Raw genomic sequence first — 20,192 nt, 5'->3', positions numbered from 1 at the left:
GAGTACCTGACAGGGTCCTACTCATATGGGCTTCATTCAACACTACCTCATACTCTTTCTCTGTCTGCATTTAAGTCTATACCTACTAAAGAGACTAGCTGGTCAGAGGCAGGCAAGATCTGGGTGGAGAAGCCAAAATGAGGCTCTCTGTTCATTGTTGGCCTGTGGATTGGGGGATCCTGGCACCCAAAGATGAGTCCTTTGGTGTTGCCTGAGATGGTCAGATCTCAAGAATTTTCGGGCGTACTGATCATATATATGTATCTGGCATCTGGTATGTATCCATATATCTCATCCAAGCTCATTAGAATGGAAGAACGGCCACGTACAACCTTCCCACTCACATTTATAGGGCCTCTCACCTGTGTGTGCGTTGGTGACTCAGGAGGTGGAAGAGCTTAGTGTAAGCTTTTCCACAGTTCTCATACTGGCAGCATTAAGGACTTCCAACTGGGGCTCTCCTCATGGGAGCCCTTTCTAGAGCCCTGCACTTCTGCTCTGCTCTTTGTGGAGCAGGTATGGGCCGCTCAGGTAGTAAGGTGTCTTTCTGGGAGGCTGGCTGGCTAACAAAAGAGTCCTGGGATTCTAAAGTCAGCAATGATGGGGACTCATCTGAGGGCATTCCACAGTTGTGGGGATCTCTAAGGGACAACATCTGAGCCAAAGAAAGGAGTCTTGCCTGGCACCCCAGAAGAAGGTATGGTTAGAGGCAATAACATTTTAGATACTATAGGGTGGCCAGAATAATGCATTGTTGGTGTCCTCATGTGGGACACTGACTGGTGTGGCCCATGGGGGGCATCTTTAGATTCCCATTGAAGGTCATGGCCACTCCTGGAATATTGGACTTTCCTAAGGACATCATCTGGGGCCCCTTGAAAATCATCATTCCTGGTTGAGAGGGAGGCATTCCCTGATAGTAAATCATTTGGGAAGGAGGGAGAGTCAGTTGGGGCTAATAGTTCACACCAGGCTGAGGCAGCAACACACTGTGGCCCCATTTCATTTGCATTCTGCCTGGGCGCCTGAGCAGAAACCAAGGGGATCCTCTCCAGCTGTGGACACTGAAGGATGTGTTGAATGCCTTATGAACTACTTCCAAGAGGTATGCACTCCTCTGCTTCCGGGAGATGGAGACATGTCCAAGATTTATTTTGACTTCTCAGCATTCTCTGCCATCTGGTGCTGAGCTGCCTGCTACTGGTTCAGCACCTCATCCTCTTGCTCCATCTCAGTCTGAGATCCGCTGCACCTTGGGACTGTGTGCCAGTCCAGACCACATCAGAGCAGAGCTGAGCCCTGCTGCCTTGGCGTTGGGTGTTGCGTACCTGCACGTCACAATTGCACTGGGGGTGCAGGGCCAAGGGCTGCACCCACTTCTCCCACTGACCCATCTAGCAGCTGCTGCCCTACCCCGCCCAGCCGCCTGCATAGATGCTGCAGGGCCATGACCTCAGACCTTCACTGCTTCTGAGGACATTTTGAGAACTCTATTTTTGTAACCAATTTAGAAGTCATACAAGAAAAATTTTCAGGAATACTTCAGATTTTGGCAAAAACTGATTTACCCTAGTTGATAATCTTGCATTATTCACCATATTTGACTCTACATGACATTTGGCTATTTTCAAAAATCACATCCGTCCTCAGATTTCTCAAATGAATGAGCACAATTTTTTAAGTACTTAACAATTTTTTCACCTTTGGGCTCCTACCTGGACTCATAATATAATACAAACATATTTATGCCTAAAAATGCTGTCCTTCAGAGAGGAAGGACATTCTACTGATTGTATTGTTTTTATTTTTGTGTGTGGTGGCACTAATAATGGCCTGCACTGTTTATTCATAGTCCTGATCTTGGTAAGCTATAGCATGAATTCATGTGATAACTAAGCTGACTTTGTGGTTGGATTGCTGTCAGTTCTAGGAATGAGTGGATAGTTATCATTTTACTGATTTTTTTTTTTTTTGGTTAAACCTTACCCCAAGATATTTTTTTTCCATTGATTTTTAGAGAGAGTAGAAGGGAGGTGGAGAGACAGAGAGAGTGAAACATCCATTGGTTGCCTTCAGCACCGGCCAACCAGGGACAGGATTGAGCCTGCAATGAAGGTAGTGCCCTTGACCGGAATTGATCCCAAAACCCTTCAGTCCAGAGGCTGATGCTCTAACCATTGAGCAAAACCTGCTAGGGCTAATTTTGCTGATTTGCTGTACTCTTCATTTCTAATGAATAACTTTTTGCTCTTTGGCAGGATTCAAAATCTAGTCTTGAGAACCCACTGTCTTTCACTCTTGTGTTGGACAAGATAATACTGGGAAAGGCTTAGCCCAACCTGGCATACATAGTGTAATCACTGGTCCCAGATTGGAGAGGGTGCATGCCGGGATGAGGGACCCCCCCCCCCAAATCCCGTGCACGAATTTCGTGCTCCAGACCTCTATAATAATAAAAGCGCAATATGCTAATTAGTACAGATGTCCTTCCAGATGAAGCTGGGGCTATGAGAGAAGCCTAGGTTCCAGGTGCCTGCCAGCATCTGGAGGGAAGCCCGGGTCCCAGGTGCCAGAGGGAAGCTGGTGCCTGCACCCGGGGGAAGGAAGGTCTATTCTTACATGAATTTCATGCATTGGGCCACTAGTAACTAATAATCTTGAGCATTTATGTGCTTGTTATCCATTTGTATATCTTTGGGGTAAATTTAACCTAAGCCCTTTGCCAATTTTTAAATTGGTTTCTTTTTTTATTATTTAATTATAAGACTACTTTGTATTATTATAACTTTAAAAGGATATATATTATTAAAAAGGGCTATTAATACCTTTTCAGATATATTTGAAAAGTTTTCTCTAGTTCTATGGGTTGCCTTTTCACTTTCTTGGTTGTAACTTTTGATACACACAAGTTTTGAATTTGGATGAAGTCAATTTTATCTATTTCCCTTCTTGCTTTTAAGTTTAGGAAATCTTTTATTAGAAACTAGAGACTCAGTGCATGAATTTCGTGCATGGGTAGGGTCCCTAGGCCTGGCTGCTGATCAGGGCCTATCGAGGCCTTCCGGCTGCCGGCCGGGGCCTTCCTTCGTTCCGTGCCACCCCCTGGTGGTCAGGGCATGTCATAGCAAGCAATCAAACTCCTGGTCTCTGGTCGAACTTCCGAGGGGACACTTTGCATATTAACCTTTTATATATATATATAGATAGGGTATATATTTATTTTCTGCATTTGAAATGTTTAACTTTTTATGTCCCTTTTGAGTTACATAACTTAAAAGGATATGCTATAATATCCTGTTATAATGTGCAGGCCCAGTGCACGAATCCGTGCACCTTGAAAGGAACTGTGGGCCACGAGGCTGCAGTGGGCATAGGGGCAGGGTTTGGCCCATCCTCATCCTCTGCGCCCCCACCTGGCCCCTCCCACCACGGCCCTGGTCCACTGTCTTCCAGCATTCTCTCTCCCGCCATTGCCGCCGCTCCCATGTGCTGATTGCACTAGCCTTGCTCACACCGACGGCGTGGAGCATTGGGGCTGGCGCCATCAGCGGGTGTGAGTGAGGCTGGCACCATCAGCAGGTCTGAGCAGTGGCTGCTGCCCCATCGCCCCTCAGGAGCAGGGGGAGGTGGAGAAGCCCTCAGAGGCAATTGGAGCCAGCAGCTGCCGCTTGCACCTGCTGATGGTGTCGAGCACTCGGGACCTGCACTGGGTGCCAGCAGCGGATGTGAGCGGGGCTGGCACTGACAGTGGGTGCTAGTGGTGGCTCCGGTGCCGGCAGCAGGTGTAAGTGCTGGGCGGAACCGTGGTGCGTGGGAGCAAAGAATTTTCAGTAACCACCAGAGCCTTGCGCCAATGACAGCGACTGGCGCCCCGCTTTGGTCTGGAGCCCCCACTCACCTGCTCCACCATACCCCGGGGCTGACGCCTGCTGCCGACGCCTGCTGTGTTCCGCACGTGCCCCCTGATGGTCAGTGCACATCTTAGTGACCGGTTGTTCGGTTGTTCAGTTCTTCTGCTGTTCAGTCTATTTGCATATTAGGGATATATATATATAATTTAGTTACATAAATATTTCCCTGGGAATCTCTGAGGTCTTCCAAGTCCTATTCTATCTTTTATTTGTAAGTCATTTATTCAATGATTCTGTGCCAAGGAGGATTGAGTAATAATAAAAAAAAGACTACTGAAGCCTTTCAGAGAGTAAGTGCTCAGTAAATATATTTGATATATTACTGAATCATTATTTTAAATGATATAAAGCAAAATCTCATAATATCAGCATTTTACATAAATAATATTTTGATCCTAGGAAACTGTATAGTAGGTTGTGTTACTCATATTTTTATATACCTAGAGGAATAAAATTTATTTTCTTTATGTTTTAGTTTGAATATGCATTCTTTCAGACAACTTACCCTATAGATATAGTTTCATTTTGTTAGAACTACATTTAATTAAATTCATGACAGGCTAATTAAGGAAATTCTTTAAATTTTGTTTTGATAGTGAAAGCAAGTTGAATACATTGGTGCAGAAACTTCATGATTTTCTGGCACATTCATCTGAAGAATCTGAAGAAACAAGTTCTCCTCCAAGACCTATGATGAGCCAAAGCACAGGTAAATTGAAAAAGAATGGCCGAAACCGGTTTGGCTCAGTGGATAGAGCGTTGGCCTGCGGACTGAAGGGTCCCGGGTTCGATTCCGGTCAAGGGCATGTGCCTGGGTTGCGGGCATATCCCCAGTGGGAGATGTGTAGGAGGCAGCTGATCGATGTTTCTCTCTCATCGATGTTTCTAACTCTCTATCTCTCTCCCTTCCTCTCTGTGAGAAATCAATAAAATATATTTAAAAAAAAAAGAAAAAGAATGTGCAGTATCTTCTAGACTACATTCCATTTATTGTTTTATGGTGGGGTAGCTATTAAAGGATTTGATAGCCTCTCTGTATCTAGTATTGAGCTAATATATTGGAGATGTTAACTTAGATATGTGAAAATATAAGTTTTTATAGTTATAGATTCTTAGAGAATGATGTACTTTTGGTTTTATGTGTAATGGAAATATCTTATAGAGGGGTTGATGAATCTTGACTGTGAAAAATAGGTAGTATTAGAAGAGGTAGGAACAGTACAGAAATATATAATTCTTGCAGTTGTTCATGTATTATTATGAGTTAAAATTTTTAAACTAAGTTAAATTTAATGTAAATTAATTCTACCTCTGAGTATATTTTTTACATATTTTTTTGTTTGTGTGTATTCACCTGATTAGTCAGTGCATATGTTTTTCTTTTTGGATAATCCTCACCCAAGGATATTTTCCCTATTGATTTTTAGAGGGAGTGAAGGGGGAAAGAGAGAGAAACATCACACATGGACTGGTTGTCACCCACATGCCCCTGACCCAGGGGCCAGGGATCGAGCCTGCAACCAAGGTTTGTGTCTTTGACCGGGAAACTAACCTGAGACCTTTTAGTCCATGGGCTGGTACTCTAACCACTGAGAAACTGGCCAGGGCAGTGCATGTGTTTTTTTAAATTAAAAAACATTTTAACACCACCTCTCTAAACCCCTTCAGTTTTTTTTTTTCTTATGGAGAACATCTGATCTTTTTTTCCCCAATTTTTTTGTTAATCCTCATCTGAGGATATTTTTTCCATTGATTTTTTTTTACAGAGAATGGAAGAGAGGCAAGTAGTGGGGAGGAGAGAAAGAGAATTATCAAAATGAGAGAGACACATTGACTGATTGCCTTCCACATGTGCTCTGACCAGAGCTGGGGCTTGAACCTCCAACCCAGGTACATGCCCTTGACCCATGAATTGAACCTGCAGCCCTTTGTTGCATGGGCTGATGCTCTAACCACTGAGTCACACTGGCCAGGGTGAATATCTAATCTTTTAAAAAAATGTTGTTGATATTTTAAAGAGAGAGGAAGGGAGAGAGAGCGAAATGGGAACATCGATGAGTGAGAAAGATCATCGATTGGCTCCTTCCTGCACACCCTGTACTGGAGATCAATGAGCCAAAGGCATGTGCCCTGACTGGAAATCAAACCGGCGACCTTTTGGTTCCTGGGTCGATGCTCAACCATTGGGCAACAGTGGCCAGGCCTGATCTTTAAAAAAAAAAATTTATTTTTTTAAATTTATTGGGGTGACATTGGTTAATGATATTATATAGGTTTCAAATGTACAGTTCTATGATACATCATTTGTATATTACATTGTGTGCCCACCACCCAAAGTCACCATATATTTGACTTCATTTACCCTTTACTACCCCCTTACCTCCCATTCTGTCTGATAACCACCATACTGTTGTCTGCGTCTATGAATTTTTGTTTGTTTGTTCATTTGTTGCTTTCAGTTTTATATCCCACATATGAGTGAAACCTTATTGATCTTGCCTTTTTCTGTTTGACTTACTTTGCTTAGCATGATATTCTTATTTTGCTTAGCATGATATCCATTCATGTTGTCTTAGATGACAGTATTTCATCTTTCCTTATGGCTGAGTAGTATTCCATTGTCTATATGTACTACATCATCTTTATCCAATCATCTGTGGAGGGACACTTTGGTTGTTTCCATGTCTTGGCCACCATGCATAAGGCTGCAATAAACATATGGCATACATATATCTTTGCCAATAAATGTTCTGAAATTTTTCTGGTAGATACCCAGATAAGGGTTTGCTTGGTCATATGGTAACTTTACTCTTAATTTCTCGAGAAATTGCCGTACTCTTTTCCATAATGGCTGTACCAGTTTATATTCCCACCTGTGGTGAAAGAGGGTTTCTTTTTCTCCACAACTTCTCCAAAACGAGTTACTAATTGTTGTGTTGATAGTAACCATTCTAACAGGTGTGAAGTGGTATTTCATTGTAATTTTGATTGGCATTTCCCTAATAGCTAGTGAAGTTGAACAAAGTCTCTTCAGAAATGGTGCTGGGAAAATTGGAAAGCCACATGGAAAAGAATGAACTAGACTACTGATTGTCCCCATACACAAAAATTAACTCAAAAGGGATAAAAAAATCTAAATATGAGACCTGAAACAATAAATTACATAGAAGAAAACATAGGTACTAAGCTATGGACCTTGATCTTAGATAGGATTTTGTGAATTTGACCCCAAGACAAGGAAAGTCAAAAGCAAGAATGGGACTGTATCAAACTAAAAAGCTTCTGCACATCAACAAAACAAAGAGGCAACCAACCAAATGGGAAATGACATTTGCAAACAAGAGCTCTGACAAGGGGTTAATACCCAAAATATATAAAGAAATCATACAACTTAAGAGCAAAAAAAGTCAAACAATGACCTGTACATTTCTCCTAAGAAGGCATACAAATGGCAAACAGATATATGAATAGATGCTTAAATTCCTTTTTAAAAGTATCCTGTATCTTGTGATTACCATCACTTGTTCTGAGGATTTCAAGGATAGCTACATTTTGAGAGCTGAATGTAAACACATACACACGTGTGTGTGCACACACAAACATGATATGTACAAAAGGTAAAAGGTAGATCACAGTGAAATGTAAAATAATATGTATAATTAGAGTTCCCAAAAGAGAGGAGATAGAATGTGTCAGAAACTGAATGTGAAGAGATAATTGCGTGAGCATTTTCTAAAAGTAATGAAAAACATCAAGCCATAGATTCATGAAACTGTGAATCCCAAGCAGAATAGATATAAAGAAAGCTACAGCTATTCATGTCATAATTGAACTCCTAAAGAACAAAAACCAAGAGAAAAATCTTATAAGCAGTCAGAGGAAAAAAGTCATTGATTTAAAAAAACCCCAGCAATTGATAGTTCATTTGGCAACAGGAACATCAGAAAACTAGATGACAAGGAAATGACTTCTTTCAAGTGCCACATGAAAATAATTGCCAGCATAGAACTTTATTTTTAGTGAAAGTGTTTTTCAAATGTGAAGGTCGGCCCTGGCTAGTGTGTCTCAGTTGGTTGGAGCATTGTTCTGTACATGAAAGGTCGCAGGTTTGATTCCTGGTCAGGGCACATATTCAGGTTTCAGGTTCGATCCCTGGTATGTAAAGGAGGCAACTTATCAATGTTTCTCTCCCATCTCTCCCTCTCTTTTCTTCTCTCTAAAATCAATAAAAACATATCCTCAGGTGAGGTTTAAAAAAAAGAAGTGAAGGTGGAATAATGACAAAAAAAAACAAGAACCTGATGTCAGCAGAATTAAAACAGAGGAAATAGTAAAGAATTTTCTTAAATCAGAAAGAAAATATTTTGAAATGCCAATACCAAAGTACAGGAAATAATGAATAACAATGGGAAGGGTAAATAGGTGGGTAAAACTAATAAACAAGTACTGTTATTTAACCCTTCAGTTTCTAGTCTTCATTGACAAATTGCCGCAACAATAATTTTATAGGTAAGCCCTCTCACCCCAAGTCCAGGATCTAGTTGAAGATTATATATTACATATAGTTGTCTTGTCTTTTTAATCTTTTAAAATCCAAAACAATTTATCTGTTAGTTGGAAGTATGACATTTGGTGATTCTCCCCTCATTGAGGATTTGTCTGATTAGTTATAATTAGATTTGGGTTATTTTTGGTAAGATTACTGCATAAATGGTATTATGTTCTTGTTAGTTCATCATTTCATAAGGCACATAATTTTCCTCTTTATTGGTGATGTTAACTTCAATTTCTTGATTATGGTTATTTTACTATATTAATCCACTATAAAGTTTTGATTTATTCCTTTGTGATTAATAAGTCATTTGTTGAAGATTAATTTGAAACTCCTTAGGTATTATTTTCATCACAAAAATATTTTTTCACAGAAATAAACGCATACATACAGAGAACAGACTGATGGTTACCAGAGGAGAGGGCAGTTGGGGATGGGTTAAAAAGAGGAAGGGATTAAAAATACCAATTGGTACTTACAAAATACTAGTAGTTACGGGGTTGTAAAGTACAGCATAGGGAATATAGTCAATAATATTGTGATAACTATATATGGTGCCAGGTTGGTACTGGAAATACCAGAGGGGACACTTTGTAAAGTATATAATTGTTTAACCACTATGCTGTACACCTGAAACTAATCCTATCTAATAAAGAGGTGATATGCAAATTGACTGCCACACCCTCACACAAGATGGCTGCCCCCATGTGGCCACCACAAGATGGCCGGCAGGGGAGGGCAGTTGTGGGATGATCAGGCCAGCAGGGGAGGGCAGCTAGGGGAGATCAGGCCTACAGGCAGGCGAATGGTTGGGAGCCAGCAGTCCCGGATTGTGAGGGGGGTGTCCAAGTGATCAGGCCTAAACCAGCAGTTGGACATCCCCTGAGGGCTCCCAGATTGGAGAGGGTGCAGGCTGGGCTGAGGGACACCCACGCCCCTGCACGAATTTCATGCACTGGTCCTCTACTATAAAATAATATTGAATGTAAGCTGTAATGGCAATAAAATGTATTTTCTATTGCAAATTACTACAAACTTTGCAGCTTTAAACAACCCAAATGTATTATCTTACGGTATATCAGGAGTCTAGTGGACTTTGTTGAGCTCTATTTAGGGTATCACAAGGCCAAAGCCAAAGTGTCAGTAAGATTACATTTCGTTCTGAAGGCTCTGTGGAAAACTCAATTTTTGTGCTCATTCAGGTTGTTGGCAGAATTCAGTTTCTTGTCGTTTTATATTTGAGTTCCACATTTCTTCCTTCTTCTGCCCACTTTTACCATCACCTGGAGAAAATTTTCTGCTTTTAAAGACACATGATTACATTAGGTTCCCTTTTCTCTCACTTCTAGTAACCTCCCATTTAAAATTTTTTTCCTTTTTCTTTTCCCTTTATTAAGATATTACAAATGTGTTCTTATCCCCCCAATGTCCTCTCATCCCCCCAATCCTGCCCTCACCCTCACTCCCTATTGTCCACATCCATCACTTATGCCTATATGCATGCATACAAGTCCTTTGGTTGATCTCTCCCCCTCACCCCCACACTCCCCTACCTTCCCCCGAGTTTTGAGCATCTGATCGATGCTTCTGTCTCTACATCTGTTTATGTTCATCAGTTTATGTTGTTCATTATAATCCACAAATGAGTGAGAGCATGTGATATTTATCTTTCTCTGACTGACTTATTTCACTTAGCATAATGCTCTCCAGCTTCATCCATGCTGTTGCAAATGGTAGGAGTTCCTTCCTTTTTACAGCAGCATAGTATTCCATCGTGTACATGTGCCAAAGTTTTTTAATCCATTCATCTGCTGATGGGCACTTAGGATAATTCCACGTCTTAGCTATTGTAAATTGTGCTGCTATGAACATAGGTGTGCATATATCCTTTCTGATTGGTGTTTTCTGGTTTCTTGGGATATATTCCTAGAAGTGGGATCACTGGGTCAAATGGAAGTTCCATTTTTAGTTTTTTGAGGAAACTCCATACTGTTCTCCACAGTGGCTGCACCAGTCTGCATTCCCACCAGCAGTGCAGGAGGGTTCCTTTTTCTCCACATCCTCGCCAGCATTTGTCATTTGTTGATTTGTTGATGATAGCCATTCTGACAGGTGTGAGATGGTACCTCATTGTCGTTTTGAACTGTATCTCTTGGATAATTAGTGACTTTGAGCATGTTTTCATATGTCTCTCAGCCTTATGTATGTCCTTTTTCAAAAAATGTCTATTTAGGTCCGTTGCCCATTTTTTGATGGGTTGTTTATCTTTCTTTTATTAAGTTGTATGAGTTCCCTGCAAATGTTGGAGATTAAACCATTATCAGAGATATCTTTGGCAAATATGTTCTCCTATGCAGAGAACCCAGAAATCAACCCAAACCACTATGCTCAATTAATATTTGACAAAGGAGGCAAGAACATACAATGGAATCAAGACAGTCTCTTCAATAAATGGTGCTGGGAAATTTGGTCAGACACATGCAAAAAAATGAAACTAGACCACCAACTTATACCATACACAAAAATAAACTCAAATTGGATATGCCGAAACCAGTTTGGCTCAGTGGATAGAGCGTCGGCCTGCGGACTGAAAGGTCCCAGGTTCGATTCCGGTCAAGGGCATGTACCTGGGTTGCGGGCACATCCCCAGTGGGAGATGTGCAGGAGGCAGCTGATCGATGTTTCTCTCTCATCGATGTTTCTAACTCTCTATCTCTCTCCCTTCCTCTCTGTGGAAAATCAATAAAATATATTTAAAAAACAAACAAACAAACAAAAAAAACTCAAATTGGATAAAGGACTTAAATGTAAGACGGGAAACCATAAAAATATTAGAGGAATCCACAGGTAGCAAAATCTCAGATATATGCCGAAGGAATTTCTTCACTGACACAGCTCCTTGGGCAATGGAAACTAAAGGGAAAATAAACAAATGGGACTATATCAAAATAAAAAGCTTCTGCACAGTAAAAAAATTTTTTAAATACATATTTTTATTGATTTCAGAGAGGGAGAGAAATATCAATGATGAGAGAGAATCATTGATTGGCTGCCTCTTGCACACTCCCTACTGGGAATTGAGCCTGCAAAGCAAGCATGTGCCTTTGACTGGAATCGAACCTGGGACCCTTCAGACTGCAGGCCAACACTTTCCACTGAGCCAAACTGACTATGGATAATCTCCCATTTTTTAAAGTCAACTGTTCCATTTTACATAGCACAATCACGGGGGTCATATTTCCTTATATTCACAGGTTCTGGGGATAAGCATGTTTGAAATCCTGGGGCCATTCCTTTAAATTCTGCCTACTACACAATCTATTCATGATCCTGCCAGAATGGTATAATACAATGATGGGTTCAAAATGGTGATGTTCTAATCTATCATTAATTCTGTGTTTTAGTTGATATATTACTACTAGAGGCCCGATGCACAAAATTTGTGCAAGAGTAGGTCTTCCTTTCCCCGGCTGCTCGCACCAGCTTCCCTCTGGCACCTGGGACCCGGGCTTCCCTTCGGCTGCTGGCAGGCACCCGGGACCTGGGCTTCCCTCTGGCCACTGGCAGGCATCGGAGACCCGAGCTATCCTCTGGCTGCCGACAGGTACCCGGGACCCGGGCTTCCCTTGTAGCCCCTGCTTTGTTCAGAAGGTTGTCTGGAAGGACTTCGGTCTAATTAGCATATCACGCTTTTATTATTATAGATAAGTAAGGGGTTTTCCCCCTATGAATATTCTTTTCCTATCATTATTTATTTCAAGCCTCAAATTGTACCAATATTGGCTAGTGGGAACCCTTATTGTATGACTCCTACTGACCTTTTCACAAATCTTCATTAGCCTTGAGCACTTTCTTCCTTACTTCTTGTCCTCACAAGATGTTCAATGTCTACTTTGTAATGTCCTTTGCCCAGCTCTGGAATCAGTTATTTCTCCAAGGAGTTCCAATTCCTTTTAGTTAGATACTAGGGGCCCAGTGCACGAATTTGTGCACCTTGAAAGGAACTATGGGCTGCGAGGCTGCGGTAGGCACAGGGGCGGGTCTTGGCCCATCCTCTACACCCCCGCCTGGCCCCTCTTGCCATGGCCTCTAGTCCCCCATCTGCCGGCAGCTCTGCTCCCACTGCTTCTGCTCCCACATGCTGACGGCGCCGGCCCCACTTGCACCCACTGACGGCCCGGAGCAGAGGGTGCGAGTGGGGCCCACATGTCAACGGGTGCAAGCAGCAGCTGCTGCCCCGATCGCCCCTCAGGAGCAGGGGAAGGCGATTGGGGCTGGCAGCCGCTGCTCACACCCACAGATGGCACCGAGGGATGGGGGCCGGCACTGGCAGTGGGTGTGAGCAGCAGCTCTGGTGCTGGCAGCGGGTGCGAGCGGGGCCAGTGCCCGCAGCAGGTACAAGTGCTAGGTGGGACTGCAGTGCGTGGAAGCAAAGAATTTTCAATAACCACCAGTGGCTAGCCCCATTGACAGCAACTGGTGCCCTGCCTTGGTCTGGCACCCCTGCTCATCTGCTCCACCATCCCACCACGGCCAGCGCCTGCCAATGTTCTGCACATGCCCCCTGGTGGTCAGCACATGTCATAGCAACCAGTTGTTTGGTTGTTCCGCTGTTCAGTCTATTTGCATATTAGCCTTTTATTATATAGGATAGTACTTAGAAATCAAGATTTTGGTTTGTGATGTGCTCATTGCCATTAGATATATCTGCTTTCAGGACCTTTCACGGAGAAAGCTAATACATGTGTTATATTTTTATGAGTTGATATTGATAGTTTTAATTCTAATTTGATACCATAGTTTACTCTAGTCTTCTTCATTTCATATTTTAACTTTTTTCTCTAATAGAAAGAAGCCTGGCTTCTTTATGTCTCATTTGCTCAGTCCTCGTTGTATCCACGTAGTTTCAAATTTGCTAACCATATCATCACAATAAAGAAACCTAACGGATTAAATATTTGTTTAAAGTTACTTTTATCTTTAGAATGAAGTTATGGTGTCAGAGTTCTGTGTTTAGTAGTTAGTTGGCAAGTTCTGCTTCTGGTAGTGGCAGATTAGGTTTGTATGGACAAACAGATATCTCCCACAGATACCCATGATAAACTCTGGCCAAAATACCAAAAACAGTGATATGAAGGAACTGGACAATTTTCCAAAAAGCAGACGCAATCTGGAGGGGAGTCAGTGCATGGAAAAAGGATATACCAATGGCTGAATTCCCAGTTGTTAAGGCTTTTTTCCTTGGGCATAGTGTCAGTTAATTCTGTTGGTAGCATTTAAGACTTGAACAGAAACCTGCATTTTTATTGGATGGGTTATCAGGAAATTTAAGGGACCCCAGCATCTTTAGTAAAGTGAGAGGAGAGATCCCATCTACAGATTGGGAGCTCCAAAATCTGCAAAAACTCTTAGCATATCTCTAGTTGATTGTTGTGTAGTCCATATTGCAGACAGCTCAGTTAGGGCTAAAAGAACAGAATAAACTGCCCAGCCAGTGTGACTCAGTGGTTTAGTGTCAACCTGTGAAATAGAAGGTTGCAGTTCGATTCCAGGTCAGGACGCATGCCCAGTTGCAGGCTCTCTCCCCAATGGGGGGCGTGCAGGAGGCAGCTGATCAATGATTCTCTCTCATCATTGGTGTTTCTTTCTCCATTTCTCTTCCTCTCTGAAATCAATAAAAATATATATATTTTTAAAAAGAATAAAATTTATTTTATTTTATTTAATTTATTTATTTTTTTATTATTATTTTTTAATTAAATCTTTATTGATCAGATTATTACATTTGTTCCTCTTCCCCCCCCCCATAACTCCCCTCCTCCCAATTCCCGCCCCACCCTCCGCCCTCACTCCCCACCCACTGTCCTCATCCATAGGTGCACGATTTTTGTCCAGTCTCTTCCCGCATCTCCCACACCCCTTTCCCCCCCAAGAATAGTCAGTCCATTCCCTTTCTATGTCCCTGATTCTATTATAATCAACAGTTCATTCTGTTCATCAGATTATTTATTCACTTGATTCTTAGATTCACTTGTTGATAGATGCATATTTGTTGTTTATAATTTGTATCTTTACCTTTTTCTTTTTTTTTAATTAAATCTTTATTGTTCAGATTATTACATTTGTTCCTCTTTTTTTTCCCCCCCATAACTCCCCTCCTCCCAGTTCCCGCCCCACCCTCCGCCCTCACTCCCCACCCACTGTCCTCATCCATAGGTGCACAATTTTTGTCCAGTCTCTTCCCACATCTCCCACACCCCTTTCCCCCCCAAGAATAGTCAGTCCATTCCCTTTCTATGTCCCTGATTCTATTATAATCAACAGTTCATTCTGTTCATCAGATTATTAATTCACTTGATTCTTAGATTCACTTGTTGATAGATGCATATTTGTTGTTCATAATGTGTATCTTTACCTTTTTCTTCCTCTTCCTCTTCTTAAAGGATACCTTTCAGCATTTCATATAATCCTGGTTTGGTGGTGATGAACTCCTTTAGCTTTTCCTTATCTGTGAAGCTCTTTATCTGACCTTCAATTCTGAATGATAGCTTTGCTGGATAAAGTAATCTTGGTTGTAGGTTCTTGGTATTCATCACTTTGAATATTTCTTGCCACTCCCTTCTGGCCTGCAAAGTTTCTGTTGAGAAATCAGCTGACAGTCGTATGGGTATTCCCTTGTAGGTAACTGAGTTTCTTTCTCTTGCTGTTTTTAAGATTCTCTCTTTATCTTTTGCTCTTGGCATTTTAATTGTGATGTGTCTTGGTGTGGTCCTCTTTGGATTCCTTTTGTTTGGGGTTCTCCGCGCTTCTTGGACCTGTAAGTCCATTTCTTTCACCAGGTGGGGGAAGTTTTCTGTCATTATTTCTTCAAATAGGTTTTCAATGCCTTGCTCTCTCTCATCTTCTGGCACCCCTATAATTCTGATGTTGGTACGCTTGAAGCTGTCCCAGAGGCTCCTTACACTATCCTCGCATTTTTGGATTCTTTTTTCATTTTGCTTTTCCGGTTGGATGTTTTTTGCTTCCTCGCATTTCAAATCATTGACTTGATTCTTGCGCTCCTCTGGTCTGCTGTCGGGCGTCTGTATAATATTCGTTATTTCAGTCCGTGTGTGCTTAATTTCTAGTTGGTTCCCCAATATAAGATCGAGGGTCTTATTAGTTTTCGTGTAGATCTCATTAAGTTTATCGGCAGCTTCTAAACAGTTCTTGAGAGACCTTAAAAGTGTGGTTCTGAACTCTATTTCTTCCATTGACAATTTTGTCCTGTTTCTTTGTTTCCGCATTTTGTTATGCTTCCTTGGTGCACCCCCTAGTGGTCTTTGTTCGCAGTCTTATAGATAAATCTTGATTGTTGTAGCTAATTCCAGGGAGGGTTTGACCTCCAGGCCAAGTGGCTATGAGAATCAGCTGTGTCAGCAGTGAGAGAACTTCTGTCCTCTAGGGAGGTGCTAATCTAGCCTTTGCCTGAGGCTATCCGTCAAATGCCTCTGTGCAGGGCTTGGGTGGGGCGGGTCGCACAGGATCAACAGGGTGGGCTGGAGAGAGCAGTTATGGCGGCTCTCAGTCCTGTCCCCAGGGGCTCTGCCTCTCTGAGTCCCATCACCCGCTGCAAAGCTGGGAGAGAAAGCTGCACTCGCTCTGACCTAAGCCAGACAGTCCCGCTTCTCCCGTTTGAGTCTGGGTCCCTAAAGACTCGCCCGTATCTGGTGCTCAGAGTCTGCGACTCCCTCCCGATTGAAAACGCCAACCGCGCCCTCCGCCGCCAGCCCGCTCCGCGCACTCCGCACCTCAGAATTTGACTTCACCACTGCGCCTCCTCTGAGTGTCCGTGTGCGTTTCTCTTTCCTCCTAGTTGTAGGACTTCCACTCAGCCAGCGTTCCTGTGGTTCTGGGTGATGTCCGTTCCGTGTTTTAGTTTCACTTTTGAAGTAGTTGTTCAAAGCAGCAAACTCCGGCGTTAACCTATGCCACCATCTTGGTTCTCGGAACACAATTTTCAAAAAGAATAAAATTTTTAGCTGCTTCCACTATAGGGTAGACAGTTTGGGGTTTGAGTTCCGCTAAATTAACTATCTGCTATTAACAAGAATATCAACTCTTCGGAGTAACATAATGGCATCCAGTATTTTCACTGTATCTTTTAAAATGTCTGGAATCCAATCTGAAATAGTAGGTAAGTGAAGAAAGAAGAACTGTGACCCATGCACAAAAGGAAAGGCAATCAATAGAGATCAACTGATAGGTGACTTAAATGGTGAGCTTAGCAAAGAAGAATTAATATTTATTATGAATGGACAAATAAGAAATCTCAGCAAAGATAGAAATTATAAAAAAGGTACCCATTTGAAATTTCTAGAATTGAAAAATTGAAAAATATAATTTTTTAAATAAATTATGGTTGGTACTTCACAGATTAGAGGTAGCAGTGGAAGTGTCATTGGATTTGATGTTAGACTATTAGAAATTATGCAGTCTGAGAATAGAAAACATTAAAAAATTAAAAGAGGCCTTGGCTGTGTGGTTCAGTTGGTTGGGGATTGTCCTGTGCACTGAAAGGTTGCGGGTTTGATTCCTGGTCAAAGCATATGCCCTGGTTTTGGCTAGATCCCTGATAGGGGGCATGCAGGAGGCAACCAATCCATGTTTCACTTTAACATTCATGTTTCTCTCTCTCTCCCCCTCACTTTTTCTCTCTAAAAATCAATAAAAAATGAAAAAAAATTGAAAAGTGTACAGAACACTTGCTTCTTAAATCCTTTCCCCTATGAAACTATATAGTTACCAATCAAACACATGCAAAGAATAAGAATGTTTAGCCCTATTCAGGAAAAAAAAAGGTCAGTGGAAACTCTGAGTGGGCCCAGTGTTTTGTAGTTATTCACATACTTATTTTGCACATCTTTTGTCAGATTTTAACCTAAGTGCTTCAGTTTTTGGCGTGCTATTTAAGATTCTCTTGCTTTTAAAATTTCATACATAAAGTCAAGAACTATTTGATTTCACTCGTGGGATATAAAACTGAAAGCAACAAATGAACAAAGACAAAGAGAAAAACCTCATAAATACAGACAACAGTATAGTAGTTACCAGAGGGGAGGGAAGTAGGGCAGTAGTAAAGGGTAAATGGGGCCAAATATATGGTGGTGATAAAAGATTTCACTTTGGGTGGTGGGCACACTGCATTATACAGATGATGTATCATAGAATTGTACACTTGAAACTTATATAATCTTTTTAACCTTGGCGATTCTAGCCAGAGCATGAAGGCAACAGAAAGAAATAAAATGCACCAAGCTTGAAAATGTATTATCTTACTGTAGATAACTATTCTGTATATCAAGAGTCTAGTGGACTTTGCTGAGCTCTGTTTAGGGCAGTGATGGCGAACCTATGACACGCGTGTCAGAGGTGACACGCGAACTCATTTTTTTGGTTGAGTTTTCTTTGTTAAATGGCATTTAAATATATAAAATTAATATCAAAAATATAAGTCTTTGTTTTACTATGGTTGCAAATATCAAAAAATTTCTATATGTGACACGGCACCAGACTTAAGTTAGGGCTTTTCAAAATGCTGACACGCTGAGCTCAAAAGGTTCGCCTTCACTGATTTAGGGTATCACAAGGCCAAAGTCAAAGTGTCAATAAGACTACATTCTGTTCTGAAGGCTCTGTGGGAAACTCAATTTTTGTGCCCTCATATTTTCCCCCATAGATGGGCATGTGAATAAATTATAATTTGTAATGAAAAAAAAATAGACATTGTGGCCCAGCTGGTGTTGCTCAGTGGTTGAGCATCGACCTAGGAACCAGGAGGTCACAGTTCGAGTCCCGGTCAGGGCACATGCCCAGGGTTGCAGACTCAGTCCCAGTGGTAGGGGCAGGCATGCAGGAGGCAGCAGATTGATAATTATCACTTGTCTTTGATGTTTCTATCTCTCTCTCCTTCTCCCTTCCTCTCTGAAATCATTAAAAACAAATAGACATTGTGAATAGACCTATAACTGAAGAGTCTGAATTAGAAATTTAAAAAAAAATCTTTGCTTTTAAAGAAAAGCAAAGGTCCATATAACTTTACTCAGAATTACACCAAAACAGTCAAAAAAATCCAGTCCTTGCTGGTTTGACTCAGTGGATAGAGCAGATCAAAGGGTCCTGGATTAGATTCCAATTAAGGGCACATACCTTGGTTGCAGGCTCCTCCCAGCCCAGTCCCTAGTCAGAGCTTGTGCAGGAGGCAACCAATCGATGTGTTTCTCTCACATTGATATTTCTCTCTATCTTTTCCTCTATCTTTCACTCTCTCTAAAAATCAGTGGAAGAATATCCTTGGGTGAGGGTCAAAAAAATAAAAATCCGAAACAAAACAGATTTAATACAAATTCCTCATAAACTCTTCCAATAAAAAAGGAACATTTCCCAACTCATTTTATGAGACCAGTGTCATACAAAAATCATAAAAAATACCACAAAAAGAGAAACCTACAGACCAATATAATTCAAATTAATTTCAAATTAAGGCTTTTAGATCAGACAATTTAACTTTTTTTGGCATCTTTTTTTCACTGTTAAATATATTTTTTATTGTTGATAGTATTACAGATATCTCCCATGCGTCCCCCCCACCCGCCAGATTTTCAATACCCTATTGCCTGTATCCATGAACTGTGCATATCTATAATAATAAAAGTGTAATATGCTAATTAGACCGGATAGCTGGTCGTCCTTCCAGATTACCTTCCGGATGAAGCCGCGGCAGTGGGGGCCAAGGCAGAGACAGCCACCACAGTGGGCAGGGGCTGAGGCAGAGGCGGTTAGGGGCGGTCAGGCAGGCAGGTCAGCAGTTGGGGAAGATTAGGCAGGCAGGCGAGCGGTTAGGAGCCAGCAGTCCCGGATTTTGAGAGGGTGCATGCTGGGCTGAGGGACCCCCCCCACTCCTGTGCATGAATTTCATGCACCGGGGCTCTAGTAAGTATATAAGTTCTTTGGTTTATCTTTTCTTGTTCCCCCAACCCTGCATTGAGGAATGTCAGTCTGTTCCATTCCTCCATGTTTTGAGTCTTATTTTCTTGGTCAGTTCATTTTGTTCATTAGCTTCCATGAATAAATTGAGATCATGTGATAGTTGTCTTTTTCAGTTAGGCTTATATCACTTAGCATAATATTTTCTAGGTCCATCTATGCCAGTGATGGCAAAACTTTTGAGCTCGGCGTGTCAGCATTTTGAAAAACCCTAACTTAACTCTGGTGCCGTGTCACATATAGAAATTTTTTGATATTTTCAACCATAGTAAAACAAAGACTTATATTTTTGATATTTATTTTATATATTTAAATGCCACTTAACAAAGAAAAATCAACCAAAAAAATGAGTTCATGTGTCACCTCTGACACGCGTGTCATAGGTTCGCCATCTCTGATCTATGCTGTCCCAAAGGGTAAGAGATCCTTCTTTTTTTACAGCTGCATAGTATTCCATAGTGTAAATGAACCACGATTTTATTTAAAAAACACACAAACTTTATTGTTGAAAGTATTACATTGTTACAGAAAAAACCGGACCAGAACCAAACAACGCTCTGAGAGTTTGGAGTTACACTTTATTCACCGCGGCGGGCTCAGGGAAATGAATCCAAATCTAAGCAAAGCTACAAGCAGAACTTCCCTTTTTATAGAAGAGCCAGCCCTTTGTGTGCTTGCTGGCGGCGGCCTTGAAAACTATACAG

At 41.5% G+C, this 20,192-nt stretch overlaps 1 protein-coding gene and 1 pseudogene across 10 annotated transcripts in view; one reads left to right on the top strand and one right to left on the bottom strand.

Annotated features, from left to right (window-relative positions):
* ATRX (ATRX chromatin remodeler) overlaps positions 1 to 20,192 on the top strand; it is a 284,022-nt gene that overhangs the window by 51,390 nt on the left and 212,440 nt on the right. For all 10 annotated transcript variants that reach the window (XM_059679370.1, XM_059679369.1, XM_059679366.1 and 7 more), the window contains one exon: positions 4,508 to 4,620. In XM_059679370.1, coding sequence (XP_059535353.1) covers positions 4,508 to 4,620 — 113 coding nt within the window. The remainder of the gene's footprint in view (positions 1 to 4,507; positions 4,621 to 20,192) is intronic.
* On the bottom strand, positions 103 to 1,140 carry LOC132224634 (Krueppel-like factor 17; annotated as a pseudogene).

This window comes from Myotis daubentonii, chromosome X (assembly GCF_963259705.1).
Source record: "Myotis daubentonii chromosome X, mMyoDau2.1, whole genome shotgun sequence".
NCBI classification, from domain to species: Eukaryota; Metazoa; Chordata; class Mammalia; order Chiroptera; family Vespertilionidae; genus Myotis; species Myotis daubentonii.
Note: the sequence above shows the minus strand (reverse complement) of the source record. Positions and strands in the feature narration are given on the sequence as shown.